Source organism: Sceloporus undulatus, chromosome 2 (genome assembly GCF_019175285.1).
Source record: "Sceloporus undulatus isolate JIND9_A2432 ecotype Alabama chromosome 2, SceUnd_v1.1, whole genome shotgun sequence".
NCBI lineage: Eukaryota > Metazoa > Chordata > Lepidosauria > Squamata > Phrynosomatidae > Sceloporus > Sceloporus undulatus.
The window spans coordinates 175,867,830-175,890,364 of NC_056523.1; the positions used below are offsets into that span (position 1 = coordinate 175,867,830).

At 43.5% G+C, this 22,535-nt stretch overlaps 1 protein-coding gene across 3 annotated transcripts in view; it reads left to right on the top strand.

Moving 5' to 3' along the window:
• The window catches only part of ATF7 (activating transcription factor 7), a 153,834-nt gene extending 148,065 nt beyond the window's left edge, over positions 1–5,769 (top strand). For all 3 annotated transcript variants that reach the window (XM_042453555.1, XM_042453556.1, XM_042453557.1), the window contains exon 12: positions 1,800–5,769. In XM_042453555.1, the coding sequence (XP_042309489.1) occupies positions 1,800–2,017 (218 nt within the window). In that variant the 3' untranslated portion in view covers positions 2,018–5,769. The remainder of the gene's footprint in view (positions 1–1,799) is intronic.
• Positions 5,770–22,535: the final 16,766 nt, after the last annotated feature.

Below are 22,535 nucleotides of genomic sequence, written 5' to 3' on the forward strand. Positions count from 1 at the left end.
AAATAAAAAAAATTAATGCTCCAGAAGGCATTCCTGCTGAGGATATTCAGAAATCCCACTTGCATGTAGTGAACACACATTCATGCCTTGCAGGGCTCTTGGCATATGTAGTTTATTTTGATTCACTACAGCGACTCACAGCTTGAGAAATGTGGCAATGAAACCAAGCCTCCTCCTGCTCTCCTTTCTTCCCCCAAAGGCTTTGTGTACAACACAGAAAAGCAGAACAATTCTTCACCCTCCCCACCCCCACCTCCATTTCCCTATTAATGTCTGGAGTTTATAGTTCATATTATTAGTCTTTGCTTTCTGCTGGCTGCAGGAATAGAAATTCAGTTCGTGTTGGACTGATAAAAAGGAAAATCTCTTTTTCTCTCTCACACACATGCATACACAGAATTTTATTATGGAGATTTGTGACTAAGCAGCTCCTCAGACAAAAATGCCAGTAGAGCAGGGATGGAATTACAGCTTCCCCATCCACATTTGGGTTATTTTTATTTGTAATACCTTATAAATCATTTTTACTGGTTGGGAGCAGGGGAGGTGTGTAGAATGCTCCAATATCTTAAAATGCAAGGATATAATGAAGCAAAACATTAGATTTACAGTCTATCCTGCTAAAAGATTTTCCCCCAAAAATGTTTTTTTTTTCTTCCCAAAATGCTTTGGAAGTCAAAGCAAGTAGCTCACTTAAAAGTGGGGAATGTCATACTAAGCAGCTTGTGAATATTGGTTATGAACAGGACTATAATATAACTAGTGTTGGTCTATATCAGGGGTAGGCAACCTGCGGCCCGCGGGCCGGATGCGGCCCGGCAAGGCCTTGGGACCGGCCCCAGCCTGATCCTGCCGCCAATTGCCGCCGGGACCTTTGGGGGTCAATTGTCTATAGAAGCCTCAGAAACATGCATTTATATTAACATTTTTTTAAAAATCAGCAAATTTTTTCGCGTGTCCTCCATTTTTTTTTTAAAAAAGTGTCTTCCATTTGAAAATTTTGTCCTACATTTGTCCTGGTTTATTTATATATTTAATTTTTTAAACAAATTATTTAATTATTTATTTTTTGGCTTCGGCCCCCCAGTTGTCTGAGGGACAGCAACCCGGCCCCCGGCTCAAAAAGGTTGCCTACCCCTGGTCTATATTTTCCTCTTGTGTGCTCAGTTGTACAGGTGCATTCTTGGGATGAAAGCCTGATTAGCTGTATTTTTTTGCCATTTATCTTGGCAAGAGTCCTTATGTTCCAGCTTAATTTTTAGAATCTATCTGAAGAATTGTGGATACCATTCATCCTGGATTCCCACATGTGATCCCCTTCCTTATGCTGTTCTTCTGATAGAGACTCTCCAGAAAATAGACCTGCAACAATAGAAGAGGATGTATAGTGTGAATTGTTACCATTTTATTACCTGGGTGATGCTGGGTTTGTTTTAGAAGATTCTGTCAACGTAGGTGAGTTACTTTAGCAGTACCAGAAGCAGCCCCTCTCCCCACACATTATTAGACTGCAGTTGCCATCATGCCTCACCACTGAGTGTCCAGCAACATCTCAGTCCCACTGTAAAGAGTGTTTTGAGAAAAAGAACAGCACAACTGGTGGGAAACATAAAGAAGGCAGAAAGAAGCAGATTGATTGCCTAGGTTTGTTCTGTTCTAGAAACCAGCCCTGTAGACCTCTATAAATAGTAGAATATGGTGACATTATCTTTAATAACATTTCCTTTTCCCCCCTTTGTTTTGTCTCTCTTGCCCTGTTCTACTTTCACCCATGCCCCCACTTTGTTTTGCAAAACCAGAAAGCCCAAAGGAGAGCTCTGAGCCTACAGGTTCCCCAGCTCCTGTCATCCAGCACAGTTCTGTGACTGCTTCTCCCAATGGGATGAACGTCCGCTCTGCCGCCGAAGCCGTCGCCACTTCAGTCCTCACTCAGATGGCAAGCCAAAGGACAGAACTGAACATGCCTGTACAGTCACATGTCATTATGGCTCCGCAGTCGCAGTCTGCTGGCAGATGATGCCACAAGCCATCTGACATAGAACTAACCAACCAGGACTTGCAGCCGAAGAGACTGAATGCAACTAAGCCCCTTGAGCAGTATGGGGTGGATACATTTTTTCTGTTTTTTGTTTCTTTCTTCACCCCTTCCCTTTTTTTCTCTCTCTCAAAAGTGAGTTAAGGGCAGCTATGGAGCTTCTAACAAAGTATATCCCAATCTTGGTTCAAAGCAGTTGCTATACTGCTGTCCTGGTTCAAAAGGATGGCTTCAGAGGGAGCAGCTTCACCATCCCTTAGGGATGATCACTCATAGTATAAAACCCCATATCTTGCTCAGTGTGGTCTTAAATGGTTACTATTCAGGTATAGGTCATGCTAACACTAAGCCTTCCTGCAATATGGTTATCCATGGTGCTCTGTGGAGTTGGCTACTTTAGTAAACGAAAGCAAGTTATTAGAGAAGCTGTGACATTTTATGGTGCTGCCCATTTAAAAGACAAAATGTGCCCTCACTGCTTTCAGGCATCTCTGGTGTTCCCCTCACCGCTGTAGTTGGCCTTCGATTCTGCACTTTCATACAGACCGCCAGCTCAAGACTCTGAAGATGGTAAGCTCCATACCTTTGTAGGTTTTCCCTTCCCAACCCCCAGTTCCCCAAATTGTTTTGTGAATCCAGTAAAGAACGTCACTCTTAGTTGCTGTGATCAGTGGGTGGGTGTTTGTATTCTCAATGATGCAAATGATGACTGCTTATGTGTATCTCAGTTGGCATTGTCTGTGGCTGTGCCCAATATCAGGGATGAGGTAGTATTCTCAGTCATCTTCTTTCTATAAAGTTAATAGCCCTTTTGGCTGTGGAATGAGCCATCATAACAGATGTATGTGGCATTTTAGATATTAGCAGTTGGGGTCAGGCTAGCCATTTCAGGTGGTCAAAATGCAGGGTTTGTGCACTCTCTGCACTTTCTTGCCTCTTCCCCCTCTCCTTTTCTAGCTGAAGCAGAATAAATAATGTTATGTGATTGTGTGTATCTGCAGAATATACAGCAACCTAACTGATCAGGATAGGGTCACACTGAGCTTATAGGGCCATCCTTGGCTAGGCACTCAGCTGCAGTGTGTGAATCATACAGAGCTGAGCTTGGACAATGTAGGAATGATGCTGCTGCTGCTGCTATTGCTGCTGCTGCAGAAAGACAGCCTCCATAAGTCTCTGTTAAGTCATAGATTTGTTAGACCATGAACCCCTTTTAATCTCTGTACATTTCAAAGGATCACCTGTTGCATTTCAATCCAGTGAGCTCATTAAGACTGCAGCTTTAAATCATAGGCTGTCTATTTTGAGGACAAGAAGACCAGAAGGGCATTCCAGCCTGTCTTCACTCTTTCCTCTCTCCCCCCCCCCCGAAAATCTTTTCCTCCAATTCTTTTTTTGGGGGGTAATGAAGGCCCCTGCATCCTCTGCTTCCATCCACTCCTTTTTGAGAAAACGTGGGGACACACACACACACACACACACACACACACACACCAGTTTCAGTCTCAGAAGGTGGATTCCAGCATAACAAAACACCATGGCATTTTAAAAGCTCTTGGAATTGTCTCTTTCCCTTCTCTCTGCTTATTGCCAAAGCTCACACATGTTTGCATTTTCCTTAGGTTGGCCTTGATCTCTCGCTAGCTGGTAACTGCCAGTTTTTAGCTTCAGGCTTGAGTGGGGAGGGAAGGTACAATGAGGTGACTGGGGACAGCCTGCTAGCATACAAGCCCACAGAATGCCAACTCTTCCTCTGTTTTGTCTTGAATATGTTTCTCTTCCTCCTCCATTTGAAGCATTTTCTTCCTTGAAATATCTCTACAGTCTTTTGCTGCCAAACCATATGAGATCCATCATTATTTACTTTATCTGGTGATGTTGGCTGTTTTCACCCTCTAGAATACATACTAATCTATTCAGGGCCTACTGCAGGAGTTGGGCATGTCAAAATTTGTGGAGAATTTCCTCCTTAGGCAAGCTGTCTTATTATCCTTGTCACCATTCTAACATTACAGGGCCTGTAATGTCAGAATTGCATTGTTTCTTGACCTGTTTCCTTACTTCTGTTCTATTCTTCTGTGACTTGAAAGAAAACAAAACAAAATTCTCTTGGGTTCCTTTTCCTTCCCCTTTTGTTTAAAAGCAGCAAGGAACTCTCTTCTAAATGTCCACAGACTTCCTTGAGCAGGCATTTCAGACATCCTGTCACTTGTCTTCCCTCTCCAACACCCTTCCCCATCCTTACTTGATACACCAAAAATGCACATTGGCAAGGGCTTTGAAATATAACTTGTCCCAACAGGGTATCTGTTTCCTTAGTGACAGCGCTGATAACAACACTCAGCAGGTGCAACCAGGAGCCACTGAGGATAATAGAACAGGAAAGGAGCTGGCAGAATAGCTGGAGAATAGACTGCTCTGTGTGTGTGTGTGTGTGTGTGCGCGCGCACACACACATACGTATGTATATGTACCTTTCAAAGTGGATTACTACCATTTTTTAAATAAATAAGGTTTCTCTATCCTTGCACAGTTTGATGAATGCCACAAAAGTTCAGAGAGATACTCTGGGGGAAGACAGGGATTGAGTCAGAATTCTCAGCTGATACCTGATCTCCAGTTGACAACCAATACCTTATTATGAGCAAGGATATAGAATACATAGCAGTGCTATAGCCTGTGTGACCCTTAACTTGGTTTGGTATGCAATGGGGCATCAGGAACAGCACATTTTTGTCTCGAGATGGTTCCCCCCCCCATGGTGCAAGATTCCCTCATTCCTTCTTTTGTAGTTGATGAACAGAGGAGAGTGGAGTAAAGGGCATGGGAAGGTGGCTGGAAGAGAGTGTGGAAGTCTGGGTTTAAGAGTCCTAGGAGTCTGCATTTCTTCCATTCCTCTACCTGATACTGGAGGTGTCCTGGATAGGGAAATATGCCCTTGTGCCATGGCCTGCCTCTTAATCAGATCATAGCTGGTTGAATGTCATTATAGGCCTGGCCCAAGAACAACCTTTCCCAGTGTGGTGTCTTCCACTTGTGCTGGATCACAACTGGCCATTATGGCTGCTATTCATGAAAGCTTTAGTCTCATACTGCTAGAAAGCACCAGTATTAGGAAGGTTGCATGAGTGTGCAGAATTGTGAGTTAGATGTGACCTCTGTCACTTTGGGGTGTATTGCCTGTGCTTCCTTCCTGTGGTTCACTAGGACTGTCACAGTTGTAATTTCCACTTGCCCCATTGGCTTACTTTAATGTTCTACATGCATACATGTGCAGTATAACCACTGGGACTGGGTTTCAAAATAGGATTTGTAAACTGCAGAAAAATGTGGTGGCATGAGAGTATAGTTGGCAGGAAAACAGAGGTTCTGCAGCTGCCAGTGTTAGAAGTACGGTTGGGCTGGTGCAGTCAACAAGCTGCCTTTGAGATGTGTCTGTGGAGGTGTTGTAGGCCCAAACTGAATCTTTGTGAAAGTGTTCTTTATCCTTTTTGTAGACCAGTATATGCCCCAACCTTTTTAATAGCATATCTTGAGTTCCTGAGCATACAGTATATGCATACTCTGGTTGGGACAGATTTTTCATGCAAACCCAAGCAAAGACTTTCCACTGACAGAACTTGGAAAAGTTATTTTTTGTACTTCTTCTTCTTCTCTTGGCTTTACTTCGTAAACGAAGATTCAGGAAGGACTCATCCGTGCTTTCTACAAGCGTATTGATGACGTTGGATGTATCCTTCAAACATGTGCAATGGATTTTTCATGTGGAGTGCAGCATGCACAGAACTGGCCTCACCCTTTAAACCAGAGGTTCGACTGCTGAGGCCTTGACAAGCACGGACGGTGGCAGCGAGGTCCTCGAGTCATAGGTTTGGTTAGAGTTTCCTTCTCTTAGATGGTTGACCTTACAGGGTTAGACAAGCACCATCTGCCCGGGTTTGGGATTAGAGTTTTCCTTCTCCTAGGATGGTTGCCATAAGGCTAGAGAGCCCATCCTGCCCTTTGGCACTCTTGTCAGACCCTTCGGTTGTGACCTGTCTGGCATCGGAGGCCCTGCCGGTGGCTATTATACCATTGCCAGCATAGCTCACAACTTCATTAGGGTACACAAGCCTCTCCCCCACACAGTCAGAGCATAGCTGGAGGGGAATAGGAGGCCTGAAGATGACAGTTAAGGAGGGAGGAGCCTCTTTCTTCAGGCTATCCCTGATGGAGCTGGGCCTGCCTGGTCAACTCCCTCTCAGGCCGGAAGATGACAGTTAAGGAGGGAGGAGCCTCTTCCTTCAGGCTAGCCCTGGTGGAGCTGGGTCTGCCTGATCACTCAGGCCAGAAGATGACAGTTAAGGAGGGAGGAGCCTCTTTCTTCAGGCTAGCCTTGATGGAGCTGGGTCTGCCTGATCACTCTCTCTCAGGCCGGAAGATGACAGTTAAGGAGGGAGGACCCTCTTTCTTCAGGCTAGCCCTGATGGAGCTGGGTCTGCCTGATCACTCCCTCTCAGGCCGGAAGATGACAGTACTATAACTCCCAGAAACCCATATCCACTGTCGGCATGGCCACTGGTCTCTTTCCCCAGTCACAACATTGCTAGCAGGGTGTTTGTGGGGGAAGGTGGTGATTGGGACCATCCCAAGACATGTTGCTCCCTGCAGGTCAGCAGCAAATAATACCTCTTCTTGTCTCTGCCAAAGAACGTGTGTTACCATGAGATCTCAAGGTTAGTTGAGTTATTCTAACCCCTGAGGCCAAAATCTCACAAGCAGGTCTTCCCATCTCTACTGACTAACAATTGACGGCCTTGTCGTGACAAAAACTAGTTACTCGAAGTATCTGCTCTAATTTGCCAAATGATACATGTGACTCTAGTGGCCATGTGGCTTCTGAAGACTTGTGTAAAATCCAAGTCTGTGGATTTTGCCAGGACAGAGAGATGGTATGTTAGCAGTCTTCTTGCAGACGTAGGGAAAACCCTTGTAAGCTACCTCCTGCTTGAAACTCCTTTGGCACTAAGCATAATTTGTCAGTAAAAATATTGATGTGCAGATTAGTATAGCTCAGCCCATTTATACATTGTTAAGGACATGGTGGCAAAGGGTGATTCTTAAGCAGAGGTGTAATTTTCCACTACGTTTCTTCTTAAAGCAGCATATAATTTTTAAAACATTCTTCTTCCTGCGATAAGGTCTTCACAGACCTTACAATTTTTGAGGTTTGTGTTCATCACTTCTTCTTTTTGGCTCCCACACTACATCCCAGTACTCATTCATATGGCTGTCTACTAACCTTGGCTTTAGGCAACATCCTTGCCTTATCACCTCACCTCCAAGCCCACACGGTTTTGCATTTTTATGGGCATTCTCACACACAGACTGCTATACAGTGGTGCCTCGGGTTACGAAATTAATTCGTTCCGTGGCACCGTTCGTAACCCGAAAAGCCTTCGTAAGCCGAATTGCCATAGGCGCTAATGGGGAAAAGCCGCGATTCCGTGCGAAAAAGCCGAAAAAAGCACCAAAAGTTTTTTCGTAACCCGAAAAAACATTCGTAACCCGGAACAATGTTTTCCTATGGGATTTTTTTGTATCCCGAAAATTTCGTAACCTGGGTATTTCGTATCCCGAGGTACCACTGTATAGATCTGTCCCTGTGCTTTCCACTCCACCAAATGCATCTGAGGAAGTAGGCTCAAGAAGACTACAAAAGCCCATGCTGTCAACTTCTGTCTTTCAGTTAGTATAAAAGGTTCTGCAAAATCCCTTTTCATACTCAGTTTTTGAAGGTTTTTTTTAAATTTGGGACATATTGTGTGCAAAATCTGTAGAATTCTGTGCATTTTCTGCACAGAAAACATGTCTCTGCATGTTTTTCAACTATTGAAAATATTTTAAAATATTTTTTCTACTCTATTAAGGTACCTTCAGTTTCTGGATCAAGAGGCTCATTGATACATTTATTCTAGGGAGGTAATTTCTAAAGGTAATTTCCTTGAGGTAGGTAAGAATCCTTCCTGAATGAATGGTAGTACCTAAGTTAACGAAGTAGATGTGTCTCTGGATGTTACTTTTTTAACAGAAACTTTGGTACCAGAGAAAGAAATAACTTAGAAAGAATAAGGATAGGTTCCTACACCACAGAAAATAAGAATGTGTTTCTGTAGACCTTTAGATTCAGAACTAAAGATATACACCTGTGAAATGAAAACAGCAAAGTCAGGTAAGCCTTTCACAAGCTGACAAAATTATTTTGAATCTTGAAAGCTTCTTCCAAAATACATCAAATATTTCCCCCTCTTCACCAGCATCTGCTTTTGATAGGATTTCCATTTTCATAGCCAAACTTATATTTTGATGCTTTTTTTTAAAAATGGGATAGTTGATGAGGCATTCGCTTTCCCCTTTGCTCACTGTTTTGCTGTTAATGCACTCAGTAGGGGAATCTAGAGGCATCTACTGTTATTTTGCCTGTTGCAGGCTGGCACACATAACTAGAGTAGGATCGACTGAGGAGTAGCCCATTCTTTCTCATCTCTAGCTTTATTGCACTGTTTATTGCAGACATGCTGCTGCTACCCAGCAACTGAAATTCTGTGTTTCTCCAATTCACTGCCTTCTTTACCACTCTCCCAATCCAATGTTGTTTAAATAAAACTTCCAGCTAGGAGAAGGACAAGGAGGAAAAGAGAGGAGGATGGGTGGGTTGAAAAAGATGTAAAAAGGAACTTCTTTCTTAGAGGCTTTGTTAACTGAGGTGTGCCTGTAACTCTAGGCTGTGGTAGGTGATCCATATGGATCTTGTTGAATAGCCAAGACATACCTGAATATTACAGTACTTCTGCATATTCAGGAGCAACTATTCTGGTTTTTATTTTTTATTTTTATTTTTTGTCAGTTTATTTCTTGGCCTCACAAAAAAGACTGATACAGGAAACTGAAACGAACTGCACATTGACAAGTGCATTTAGAAGAAACACATCCTATAACTTTTCTGGGATTCTCCTACTCCAAAAGACAGACAAAGCAGGGCATGCATATTTAAAAAGTGTCTCATGACAATTCCATCATGCATGCCAGAAAGCTGTCAAGACAAAAATACTCGAGCCTAGCCTAGCATCCTTGATGGGCTACTGTTATGTGCGTCAGAGCCCTATTCTTGACAAATGAACATTTGCATGACTCTTAATGTGGAGTCTAAACTGTTGCAGACCAAGGCTGGAGTTGGTCTTAATGTGGAAATCTGGCTCTAGTTGGTGATAAAATGTGTCACAGTTTCATATAAAGCTTCATGGTAAAATTAGTTGATTTTGTTTGTTCATAGCACAAGTGGCAACTGCAGCAGATCCAGGGGCTATTTTTATGCCATTGGATGCCCTAGGTGGCCACATGGACTACCAAAAATTAAACAACACCAAAGCTCTTTCTGGTTCTAAAAAAATTATTATTTTTTAAATGTTAGAAAAGTGCTTAAAAAGTAAATTTGTTGCATCGGAAGGAGCCACTGTTTACCCTCTCTCTATTTTTTTGGTCAGAAGATGGTCAGTCTGGGGAGGCTGACGTTGTTGAGGGCCACACACACACACACTGCAGGTTGATATTGCAGTCCTTCTCAATTTCAAAAGCCAGTTCCCAAATATCATTGCTAGCAGGAGGATGGGTGATGCAGGAGGATGGGTGATGCTGTTACAGAAAAACACCATTTTGAAAGTTTGTCTGGGATCATAGGATTTGTTAGTAGTTCTTCAGATCTTGGTCTGTATGTTTGTGACATCTATCTCTGAATAGTTGCTCTCTGTCATTCTTAAGATGTGCCAGGGATTATAGAGCATGCAAGCAGGATGTCCTGTATTGTTCAGTATTCCTAAGAGATACTTGCCTGAACATTTCCTTTTATAAATTGTTAGTCATAGCAAAAAGAAGAAAGCAGGAGAGGGAGAGAGAGAGAGATGAACTTATTGGTGTTTCCAGCAGATCTGTATCTTCTGTTCAAAGGCATGGTCTGTTTTAAAAAGTGAAAATGTGCCATGTGCCCAAGAACTTTAGGAAAAGTTTAGGAGCCCATCTTACTTCAAGTGTTTTAAACCAGTTTCTCTTGAAGTGTAGCTCAGCCCTGTGTCTCTTGGTGTAGAATGCCTGATTGCTTCCACTACACAAAAAGGAATTGTGTAGAAGCTGTGCTTTATTTTGCAGACTTGAGTCTCTGCAGGAAATGCTTTCTACCAAAGACTGGTTTTTGCAGTAGAGAAACTTCACTGTTTCCCTCTTGTCAGGATGAACAATAGAGGTAACTTTTTCTTCCTTCATAGGAGAGAGTTGCTGGTTGTCCCTGTAAACCATGAATTCTGCTTTATTATCTCTTCTGTGGATTAGGATCTTCCCCACCCCATCCCATAAGATAGATTGCTAGGTACAGCCCTGTCCACCCCACCAAGAAGCCTTGCTGTTTTTGGCTAATTGTCTGACCCTTGCTGTTTTGACTATTTATCATCCTGCTGCTTGAAGCTTGATCATCTGTTAAGGGGAAATAAGTGCCTTTATCTGGGTAGTCTTCTGGACTATGCTGAGAGCTGTGTGACTGCTACATAGTGTTTGCTGTGGAATGATCGTGCTATTAAAGGAAAGAGAGGTTTGAGAACCTCAGGCTAAAAGTTTTGCCATGACCAGATTATCCATCTCCAAATGACCTGGTGGTGGTAGCAGAAGCAGCATTGCAAGTGGAGGAGAGGCTTGCAGCCTTAGAGGTCATTCATCTTGTCTTCTAGTACAGAAAATGTTGGATTCAGGCCATAAATGTGGATTTTGATGTTTTTATAAAGCCTTAACCGCTTGCAACCCCCCCCCCCCAATACATACACAGAGGTTGTTGTGTAGTGCCTGTTTTTCTAAGAAAAATGTCTGACAACTGCAAAAGATAGCATTTTCTATCCTTGACTGCCACATGCATATTTAAGAAATGTCCTGTTGTTTACTGAACAGCCTAGTGATAATGGTCAAGGTTCATCTAAGTGCTCCTTTCCAAATCATGAGCTAAAGATTCTCTTTTACTTCTGTTATTACTGTACATCTGTTTGTCTTTCATTCCTTTGCTTTCTTTCATCTTCTCTCAGCAAAAACTGTTTTTCTTAATTTACCAAATGGTTACCAAATGTTTATGACCCTTCTCATTTTTCTGGTGAAACTGTCTGTGAATATATATATATTAAAGCAACAAAATCCACAGGCAATTCTGGTTCCATTGAACAGTAGTCATTACACCTCCTCTCTTTCCCCATCACACCTCCATTTTGCACCACCACTCATCTGCATCTCAGCTCTCTGCCAAAAGCCCTTTACCCGGTTTGTAGGCAGTATTTACCCCCCCCCCCCTTCATTGCAATCTCTGAGCAGCATTTTGAAAGGAACTTCAGGCCTTGCTCATTGGTAGCTATGCATGTACTTTCCACAAAGTTGTTTTCTTTTTAATAAGATGTGGAATATTTTCGGGGGGGGGGGGGGTCGGAATGATTGTGATTTTTGGCCCATGTGTGTGATCTGCTGGTCTGGGCTCTTTCTTGCAAATAATATATTATGGTTTGGAATTTTGTTCCATTTGTGCTAGATTGTGCTCATGGCATGTTCAAAGAAATAAGAACAGAATTCATATATTCACAGACAATGTTTGCTGTGGTTTGGACTAGAAATATATTGAGCAAGAAGCTATAAAGCAATTGTGGCTGCTTTGGCCTATTGCAGAAGCCAGCACAAAGGGAAAATTCCCAACTCATTTTTCTCAGTGGTGGCTCTTACCCATGATCTGTCCAAATTTTGGATCAGGCTCTGCGATCTGGTCTACACTCTTGGGTTATCTAGACAGTGCCAGTTTGCTGCTTCATCTAAACGGTGCAGATAGGTTGCTGCTTCATTCTCTCATGACTTTTTCTTATCATCCTTGTGCCAGGAATTGTCACTTCATGGTTGGAAAGCTCCATAGCTGCCCCAGATAGCATAAGAGTCGAGTTAGGATTAAGACTAGCACATTTCTCAAACTTAATTGAAATTATTGGCTGTGTCTCTCTTGAGGAAGCAGGGGAGACTGTAATACAGTGGGCCCATAGTATCACTAGGGTTTGGTTCCAGGATATTCCCATGGATACTAAAATCCATGGATGCTCAAGTCCCATTAAATAGAATAACATAGTGAAATGGTGTGCCTTATATAAAATGACAAAATCAAGGTTTGCTTTTTGGAATATAAAGTATATATTTTCTGAATATTTTCAAACCATGGCTACTTGAATCTATGGATAGAGAATCAATGGATACGGAGGGCTGACTGTATGTTAATAGTAAGTGCATTAGGGGTGAGAGGTGGGCAGAGAGGTGGTGATGGTAGTTGTGGTGGGAAACATCAGCTTTGCCTTTTGATCCTCAAGTTTACGTTCCTGTAAGGCTTAATGAAGAAAACTCCATATATAATTCCAAGGTGCAGAGAGTTATATTTGCTCTAGCACTTTACCACTAAAACAATGAATAGAAGTGCCTCCACCACTATTTAGAGAATCCCTGGACAAATCAGGCATTTTCTGGTTTTAATTTTCGACGTTCCTTTGCCCCACTCAGCCCATCTCCTCAGTACAATGTGTATAAACCAAAGAAAATCCAAGTTTTTGCAAGAACAGGGTGAATTAATGCTGCAAATGGGAAATGGAGAATACTCATGATCCACGGTGAGCAATGAGAAGCCAGACTAGATTTGCCTTCAGCCTGATCCAGCAAGGACTCTTTTAAATGTTCTTGATGGTCTTGTGATGTAAATGGGAACTGAGCTTTTGAAAACTAGAGTGTCTGTCGCTTCATTCAGAATGGAGATGGAGTAGCCTGGTGTATTTTAGAAGAAAAAAGGCAAAGGCAACACCAGTAAGCAGAAGGTGCTAAAGGGGATGTGATCCTGACTGGCTAGCATATTTCAGAAAGCGTACAGCAGCATCCTTTCCACAATTCTCGTATAAAATGTTGCTCCTTGACCAGTTTTAGAGAATGACTAGCTTTTCCTCACCAAGAAGCTCAGTTCCACACATGATATCATGACTGACTGTTGCCACAAAGAGAGTTTCTGGGCTTTTTAGCAACCAGGATGAACTGGGATTCTTCCGTTCCTTTCAAACTGTTTTCTTTAAATCACAAAGTATGCAATTTGTATGTGTAAACTGCATGCATATCTCAGACCAAAGAGGCTATATTTGTTTGCTTGCACATTACATATATTTATGTCTGCTCCAGGAAAGGTCCCCCTGCTCTACAGCAAAATACCTTGTTCTCAGAGCTTGGAAAAGTTACCTTTTTGGATTACCATTCCCCTAGCCAGCATAGCCAACTCAGTTGTTCCTGTTGACTTCCACTCAGCAGCACATGAGCCAGGGGACAGATCCAACATGAACTTAGGCATCTCTTTTAGGTCGGGATTCAAGCCTTGCCACTCTTCTAGCACAGCTGCCAGCTCTCTCCGTTTCATCTGATGGCATATTGAGCTTCCAGCCTCATTCACAATTATAAACAGTGGGATAGTTGCACCTTGAAACATAGGGCCCAATGGCAAGCAGTCTGGGTAAGAGGACTGTTTATTTGTTTTCTGGGGCCTTTCTGTAATTCTAGTGCAGACCTGTGGGGAACTTACATTGGCATGGCTAAAAAGTGCCCAGACTACCCCTAAGGAGCCCACTGGAATTAGAGGCATGCTTTGTGCCCCTGTCTCTTCACCATTATAGCAGCCAGGTCATAGTTTATACTGAGGAGCAAAGTTTGGGTTCACCTAAGCAACTCTTGTTTATTTTTGCCCCAAATTTCTGACAGTTTACTAATTCCTTGCAAAGAGCATTCAGAGAACAGATTGAATTGCACGCTCACTTGGATCTCTTTGTTGCATACCTCAGAAAGCCTAGGGTTGATCTTGAATTTCCCCCTTCTCTGTGCTCAGAAGGAGACCAGATGGGGATTGGGTGAAGGAGCAAGAAGTATCCTGTCACAGGACCTTCTATAGTCAGATCTGTCCTTCCATCTGATACCTAGCCAGAGAGGCATTCATAATTTAATAGTTTTTCTCCCCAAAGAAGACATTTTTAAAATAGTTCGCTAAGCTGTGTAAAAAGAAAGAATATGTCTGAATGTGTCACAACAAGTTGCTTTTGAAAGGAACCTCTGAAGGATTTTAAATCAATCCTAGACCCTCTGTGTATAAGAAAGCATTCAAACAGAAAGCCATAGACCTAGGAGTATGGAAATCATTCTGATTAATATATTTGACTGGTGTGTCAGATGAACTCTTGACTTGGTAAAAAGAAAGGAAAGGAGGAATGAAGCACATTGTCGAAGGTTTCTTGAATATTGGGCCTGTTCTCCCTACTGTTATTTCATACAGAAGAAATTGCACATCCACTCCAGGGTGGTTCTGGCTGAAGAGCCAAGGTGAGAATTGCAGAGGCATCATGTTGGTTGTCCTTAATGAAGATTACAGCGATCCAGTGTCCATCCCTCTTGCTTCCCAGCAAAGACAGCTTGAGTAGTGGCTTTTTTCCTTTCTTTGTTGCTGCAGAATGTGTATCCTGGTGTCAGAGCTCACTCCTTTGGGAAGGTATTGTCCTACATTTATAAGTGCAGGACACTTTAACAAAACCATCCAATTATTTGAAATAGGCCAGGTTTGTTTCTGAACCAAAAGAAACTGTATGGGAAGTGGAAACTAAAAAAAAGGCAATAGGTGGCTCAGGAAGCTTGGCAATACTTGAAATATACATGAAGTCTGTATTTTTGAATGGTGCAGGTTCCCCCAACAGATCTAGTCATTTGGAGAAAGAGTCCTCCAATAATTTGGGTGTGAGGGAAGAATCCCATGCTAGAAGGGCACTTGAGAAAGATGGCACAGCAAAGGACTGGACAGAAGGCTTGCTAAAAACAGGTTTACTCATTATAGATAGACACAAACACTCCCATCATTATAAGCCTGCCTCAGATCAGAGCCCATATTGAAATGCCCCCAGTCACTTCTGTTCTCACCTTCCTCTTTCTCCCCCACTTTTTCTTAGAAGATGGAGGTGCTTTACTTGTTTGCAGCTTTGCCAAAGCTGGGTGCTCCAATATCGGTGAGCTTCCATCTCCTTGCTGGGAGACAGAATGAAATATATATCCATGAGAGAGCCTGAGGATGACAACCTCGTCTCCAAGCTCTCCTAGTCCTCAAATTGTCCAGGGTACGTAATGCATATGGCGTAGGATTGTTCCTGATGGGTCAAAGGTGCTCCGTTTTACAAATCTGCTGCTTTCATGTGTCCCTCCTGCCAAGACCCCCTTTCCCAATTTTGAAAGCCTTCCACTATGATTGCAAAACAGCAGTCAGCACAGAAACTCATGTGACGCCTTCTTTTTTTCCACACGTAGCTGCCTGGTTTTGTGTTTTGTTTATTGTTATGTTTTTCAAATATAGATATATTATATGGAGAGCTTTTACGATCAATAAATGGAGGGTAGTAGGGTGGGGGAAAGAAATGGAGAGATCCCTGAATGCTTAGCCACGATGGGGGGGTTTAGTATCTCATAAAATGAAATACATATCTATGAATATATATAGAAATATATAGGCATATATCAACTTTTTCCTCCTCAATGGCTGCCATTCCTTATGCAATGACGTTGACATGTCACTTTGTGAACCATGTGCAGAGAGCTGGGCTTCCCAGCCCCCTCCCCTTTCCCGGATGGAGACTTTGTGCAGGTCCTTCTGCCTTTTGAAGAAGGGAGGGGAGAGCACAAAAGGTAGAGGAGATGTTTCTACTTTACTGGTAAGCCAACCAATAATTCACCTAAGTGCTCCTGTGAGCAGGTCCTCACAAGCTAAGCATTTTGCCTGCCCCTGTGGTTCCCATGGTCCTGTGTCTGTTACCACAGGCCTGGGTGAGCTCTGTGGCATTTCATCTTTGTATTCTGCCATTTTTAAAATTAAAAAAAAAAACCTGAATAAATCCATAAAACCCTGGCACTTGTTCTTTCAGCCACTGTTCTTACCAAACATATAATGTGCCTTTTTATTTATGCTGCAAATGTAACATTAAAATATTAACAAGATTATGGTTGTCTGCATTCTCTCTCTCTTGTTCTCTCTTTCATTAATTCTTTCTTTATTCTTGGTATGGTTCATGGGAGGTATCTATTGCAGAAGACTACAACACTGCTAAATTGTTTTCTCTCCCTCCAGCTTAGTGTATTTTCACAAATGTATATCAATTTTTCTTGACTTGCACAGATAAAACAAAAGGAATTACTGTTTGTTATTATAGGTTTACTCCCTTATCTAAAATGTTTGGGACCAAATGTTTGGGATTTTGGGTTTATTTGAATTTTGGACTACCTGTATTTGTATATATGTACATAATAAGATATCTTCGAAATGGGACCCAAGTCTAAACACAAAATTCATTTATGTGTCATATATGCCTTATGCATATATAAAAGTAATTTTATACATTATTTTTAATAATTTTGTGCAGAAAGCAAAGGTGTTGCTATCTCAGCTGCATTTTTGTTTGTGGAATATTTCAGATTTTGGAATCCCAGATAAGGGAGAATTAACCTGTGGTTCCTTTTCTGAGTACACTGGTACCCCGGGATACGAATGCGCCGCGTTACGAAATTTCCGGGTTACGAAAAAAATCCATTAAAAATAATTGTTCCGGGTTACGAAGGTTATTTCGGGTTACGAAAACATTTTTGGTGCTTTTCGGCGCTTTTTCACACCAAATCGCGGCTTTCGCTATTAGCGCCTATGGGGCTTCGGCTTGCGAATGCTTTTCGGGTTACGAATGGCGCCGCGGAACGAATTAAATTCGTAACCCTGGGGAGCCCTGTAATGGGTCCAAAATCCAGTCACTTTGGAAATGGGCAAGGAGGGCCTGCAGCTTTTTTCTCCCTGCTATGAGAATGGGTTTTTCCCCTGTTCCCTGTTGTGGGGGTGAAGATAACCCCCACTAACCTCTTTTTCTTTTAAAAACAGAAACCAAGCTCTGTGCACACCCTAAGGAACATCACTATCAGGGATACAATGCATTATGAACCCTTCCTGAAGTGCTGCTTCCAAGCTTGTGTCCCTAGAGCTGTTCCAGTAAAGAGCTCTTCCATAAGAAGACTCCTAATGGTCTAGTTCAGGGGTAGGCAACCGTTTTGAGCCGGGGGCCAGGTTGGTGTCTCTCAGACAACTGGGGGGCCGAAGCCGGGGGGTGGAGCTTCCACCCTCCGGGGGCGGGGCCGCGTGCCGGGGGTGGAGCTTCCACCCCCCCAGGGGCCAGGCCACCTCCTCTTTGACGGCCCCTGACGGGGCCCCAGGCCCTGTCAGAGGCCAGGAAACAGCCGGCGGGGACTGCCAGCGCTGGAGGCCTCCCCGTCTTTGCTGGCCCCTGACGCCAGGGGCCCGCTGCCGCCGTCGGAGCCCTCCTGGAGGGCCCCAGCGACAGCAACGGGCCTCCCAGAGGCCCGGTGCGGCTGCTAGAGCCCCGTTTCAGGGCTCCGGAGGCCGCAGCGGGCCTCTTAATGGGCGCCGCCATTTTGCCCTTCAAAATGGCGGTGAAATCTCACGCGAGACTTCGCCGCCATTTTGAAGGACAAAATGGCGGCCGAAGCCGCCGAAATTGGTGGCGATTTCGGCAGCAGGAGGGACCGGGGGCCGGCGGAAAGGCGCCCGCGGGCCGGATCCGGCCCACGGGCCAGAGGTTGCAGACCCCTGGGCTAGTTCTTCAAACTCAGCAAGTGCACCATTAATCCCTTCTGGGGGGTCTTCCTGAAGCATTGTTGCACAGGCAAAGAAACCATACAGAATGCTTGTAGCTTGGATGTTTTCATAAAGAAGAAAACATTAGTGGGGAGTCAGTAGAAGCGTACAAGAACTCAAGTGGTATAGATGTACGTCCTGTTGGTGCAGGAGATGGAATCACAGCTCTCCCAGGTTTGTACTGCAGCTCTCAACAGCCATAACCAACATAGGCACTGATGACTCCTACCCCTGCATTGTATGTATACAATGTATGTATACGTTGGACTATGACTCTGAAGACCAGGTTTCAAATCCCAGTTTGGCCATGGAAACCGAGTGAGTGACCTTGGGCAAGTCTCACTCAGCCTCAGAAGATGGCAATGGCAAACCACTTCAGAAACTTGCCAAGAAAACCTCGTGATAGATTCACCTTAAGGTCACCATAAGTCAGAAGTGACTTGAAGGCACAAAACAACATTCAGACATCTCACAATTGTGAGATGTCAGGGCAGCATATAATTTTAAAAAGAGCATATTAAATAATTCAGGTTGAAATAGCAAAAAAGGCTAAAACAGGTAAAACCATGTACATGAACACTTTAAAAAGTAATACACCGAGGCCCTATTTGCTAAAAGCTATTAGCAAGGTGACTAAAAAAGAGCAATGTTGGTGCCAACCATTCCTCCAAGGGAAAGGTTGTTTCATAAATGGTGCCACAGCAGAGAAGGCCTGGGATATCCCTGCATAATGTGTCATTCCTACTGGCAGGATGTGAACCAAGGCCCTGCCAGCAGATCTCAGTTCTTGGGGAGGTATATATGAGGGGGGGATGGTCTCCTTCATGTACCAAGGTCCCAAGCCATTTAGGGCTGCAAATGTTATCGCTAGCAACTTGAATTCAGACCAGAAGGAAATTGGCAGCCAATGCAACTCCTTTAAAGTTGTTGTTATATGTTGTTTATACGGTATGCCAGTCAGCAAATGTGCTGCTGCAATTTGCACTAGCTGTAGTTTTTGAGTCATCTTATAGGACAACAGAATGCATTACATCAGAAAGTTGTCAGTGTTTGAAGTACTGTGGCTAAGTTATCCCAAGAAAGGCTGGAGCTAGTTGGAACTGGCACCAAACACTCTGAGCTTCAGACTCCACTTGCGGTCCCATCTGACTGAGCTTTCACACAGCGTCCTGGAGCACAGATGAAGATGTGGCTTGGATTTTGTTTCTTAAAATAAGAGGTCAGTCAGAGCAGGCATGTAAGCATTGGAGAAGGCAGACACAGACCAGGTTATACCTTTAGGGGGTAATGGATCTTGGGGTGAAGCTTTGCAATTGGGGAGTGTAATGTTAGCATGGAGCATATTATATGTAACATAAAGTGCTATGTATAGAAACCAGGAACAGGGAATACCTTGCCTGGTAGCAGAAGGAACAACAGCAACTTTTTGCTTTGTAGACTGTTTGTCCCATCTGTTCCAGTACTGTCTGATCTCCAGGATCTCCAGCAAAGGCCTGTCTCAACCTCTGTGACCTTCAGCATGCAAGTCAATGCTGGACCATGGGCAAGACTCCTTCCCTCAAGAATCATCACTACTGGCTGAAACACTGACAGGTTTATAGATCCATTTAGTAAAGGGACCTGAAGGAGATATCTCTGTCTCCCGTCCCTCAGTTGTGGGATAACAAGGCAACCCAAAACCTTGTGAATTGGCATTCTCCTGCCCAGCCGGTTCACTATTATCAGTATCAGCAGGGATCTTTGTTTCAACAAGTAACCTTCAGGTTGCTACCAATCGTAAGCCACAAATACATTCTGGGGAAGCCTTGGTTCCTTGAGTTTTATTAGGAGTTTTGGAATGTGGAGATAAGCAATGGTGGGAGATATTCCTTCAGAGAAGGCTTGCCTACCCAGTCTCCCAACACAGAGCTGTTAAGAGAGTTAAAATATGATGCATTCACATGGGGCAGGAAGGGAGGAATCAGTCAGTCTGACCAACAGCGTTGCTCATGGACAGCGTGTGTGCTCCCCCGTATACACCCCAGAATCCTCAACGTTAAAGGATTTCATGGCAAATGGGCAAAGACTGGGGTGAGTGAAATCAAGGTGGAAGGGAGTCCGAAAATGGAGAAAGGTTGCCAAAACTACTCCCTAGAATTGCTGCCATTCTGTGAGCTGCCTTCCCCAGCTAGCCTATCAAAACTTTGAAGAGTTGACATTGGGATAGGAAGAAAGAGGAGAACTGACTTGCTTTTTTTATATGCAGTGTTTCACTGAAGGGTGTGATCAGTTACTTGTGATGAAGAACAGGACATAACAGCAAAGATGGGACAGATGTGGCCCCCTAAATGGTTGGGCTGTGGATATCATTCCCCACCGCTGGTTACAATGACAAGAGCAGGTAGGAGTTGTAGTTCAGTGACATCTGGAGGACCAAAAGGAGCCCATCCTGGCCATCTAAAAAGCCAAGCTGTGGAGGTTGGTTGCTTGATGCCACAAAGCTGACTAGAAATGGACAGATTGAAAGAGGACTTGGGGGACAGAGTTGAGGCTAAGTGTGAAGGGAGACTGTTGTAGGACCTGGGAAATGTGTGATGTTTCAGATGCAGGTAGCAAATGCCAAAGGAGGGGATGATAAGTCACAATTGACAACTGGAGGACTATGCGTTTCTCAGCTGTGCTGTTAAGGGTATTTCTGCACCCAAGGAATGGGTCTTCCTGATTAAAACGGATGTGAAAATGGCTTGTCTGTTTCACCGCCACCCTGCCCCCTCTCTTCATGTGTATGAAAGTGATAGATGCATCTTAACACACAAGTGTGGGTCATACATATTGCCTTTAGGACAATGAAGGACCATGAGGTCCTCCAGGTGTTGCTTGACTGAAACTCCCATGAACCCTAGCCAGTTGGTGAGGTGTAATGAAAACTGCAGCTCAAAAACATCCAGAGGTCTGTAAAATGCCCAGCTTTTCCTTCAAAGTTACTACAGACAGCACCACAGTCTCAACCAGATAGTCTGGCATGTTGAGGGTGCAGACTGTCTCCATTGGGGTTTCCTTCAGGGAGGCTTGAGTCCTCTGGGATTCTATGGTGAGAGCAGATTCCAGAAGAGCACCAACTCTACAGCATATGTTAGACAGCTTGAAGGTATCATTCCAGTTGTTTCCAGCTTGTCCATCACAACCTACACGAATCTCTGCATCAAAAGAAGTTCGAAAAGGTGTAGGGTTCCACCAAGGATGAAACACCCCTGAGATAATTGGGACCTAAGTCCTTTAAGGTTTTCAGGGTCAGACATGTCGTTTCAGAATGGTCTCAAAACTGAATTTTGGCAGGCAGTGTCTCAGACTGATACACAAAAGCTGATTGATATCAATCAATATCAGATTTAGCTTTCATCTGTCTTTATGGAAATAACAAAGACACCAGATTCTGCCTGATCTTGGAAACTAAGCAGGGTTGGCTCTGGCTACTACTTGGATGGGAGACTGAGCATGAATATCAGATTCCATAGATTATATTTCAGAGGAAAGAACTGGCTAAACCATTATGAAATTCATGGGGTCACCATAAGAAGTCAACAGGTGACTTGAAGGCACAAACATACACATTTATGATGCATCCTCAAAGGCCATCATACTCAAGATAATAAAAGCGGTTGTACTTGACCTTTGCCTGCAGGGTTCAGAAAGATTCAAATAGCAAGCAGCTGGACCATATTTGGATCCTTTCATTTTTCTAAATAAGGAATGACTTCTGTGCTCCTCAGGAAGTATTGATAGGTTAAAGGTTTACCCTTTTAACCTCAGCAGAGTTATGTCCTTATACTGAATTCAGTTTTGGAACAACCTTACAATTCACTGGAGTTTTCAAAACAAAGGTGATACTGTTGTGGAAGAAGAGGGGTATCAGATCTACTAGAGCAAGGGTGGGGAACTTTTAGCTCTCCAAATGTGGGACTGTAATCCCCATCATGCCTCAGTGCCAGCCAGGTTGATGTGCACTGGAGTCTCATCAAGGTTTGAAGTGGGAAAGTATTTTTTTCTGGTTATTATCCAGGCATTATTTAAACTTTATCATTCCAACCATCCTCCACTGGACCATGAGGCTAAGGAAGAGCTTGGAACTACTCATCTGAGCATGATTAATATCATTCAGTAATTCAGCACTTAGACTGGCCATTGGCAGTGGCATCACTAGCCATTGGATGTTTGAAGTCTGTGTAAAGCACTGCATGGGAGGCTGAATGTGATGTGAAAACATTTTTCCAAGGTGTCGGATCTGCAGTGACTCCTTCACATAGGGCCCAGGATAAAGAGAGTTGCAGTCCACCCAAATCTGGTGGGGAAAATGTTATCTATCAAATAAATAGGCAGTTGCTTCTATCGAATTTTATGGAGCCAGCATGGTGTAGTGGTTTGGGTATTGGACTATGATTCTGGAGCCCAGGATTCAAATTCCAATTTAAGCATTAAAAAAAAAAGCTTGGTGACCTTGGGCAAGTCACACACTCTCAGCCGCAGAGGAAAGCAAAGACAACCCGCACTCGGGACAAAACTTGCCAAGAAAACCCCTTAAGGTTGCCATAAGTCAGAAAGATCTTGAGCACATGACACTTGAAGTTTTGGTGATACATCCATATTTATTTAATTGTATCTGACTAATCAGAATGAAAAGGAAGGATTTCTAGAACAATGTTTGGGTTGTCTTAAATCTCCTCAAATACATGTCTTTACCTC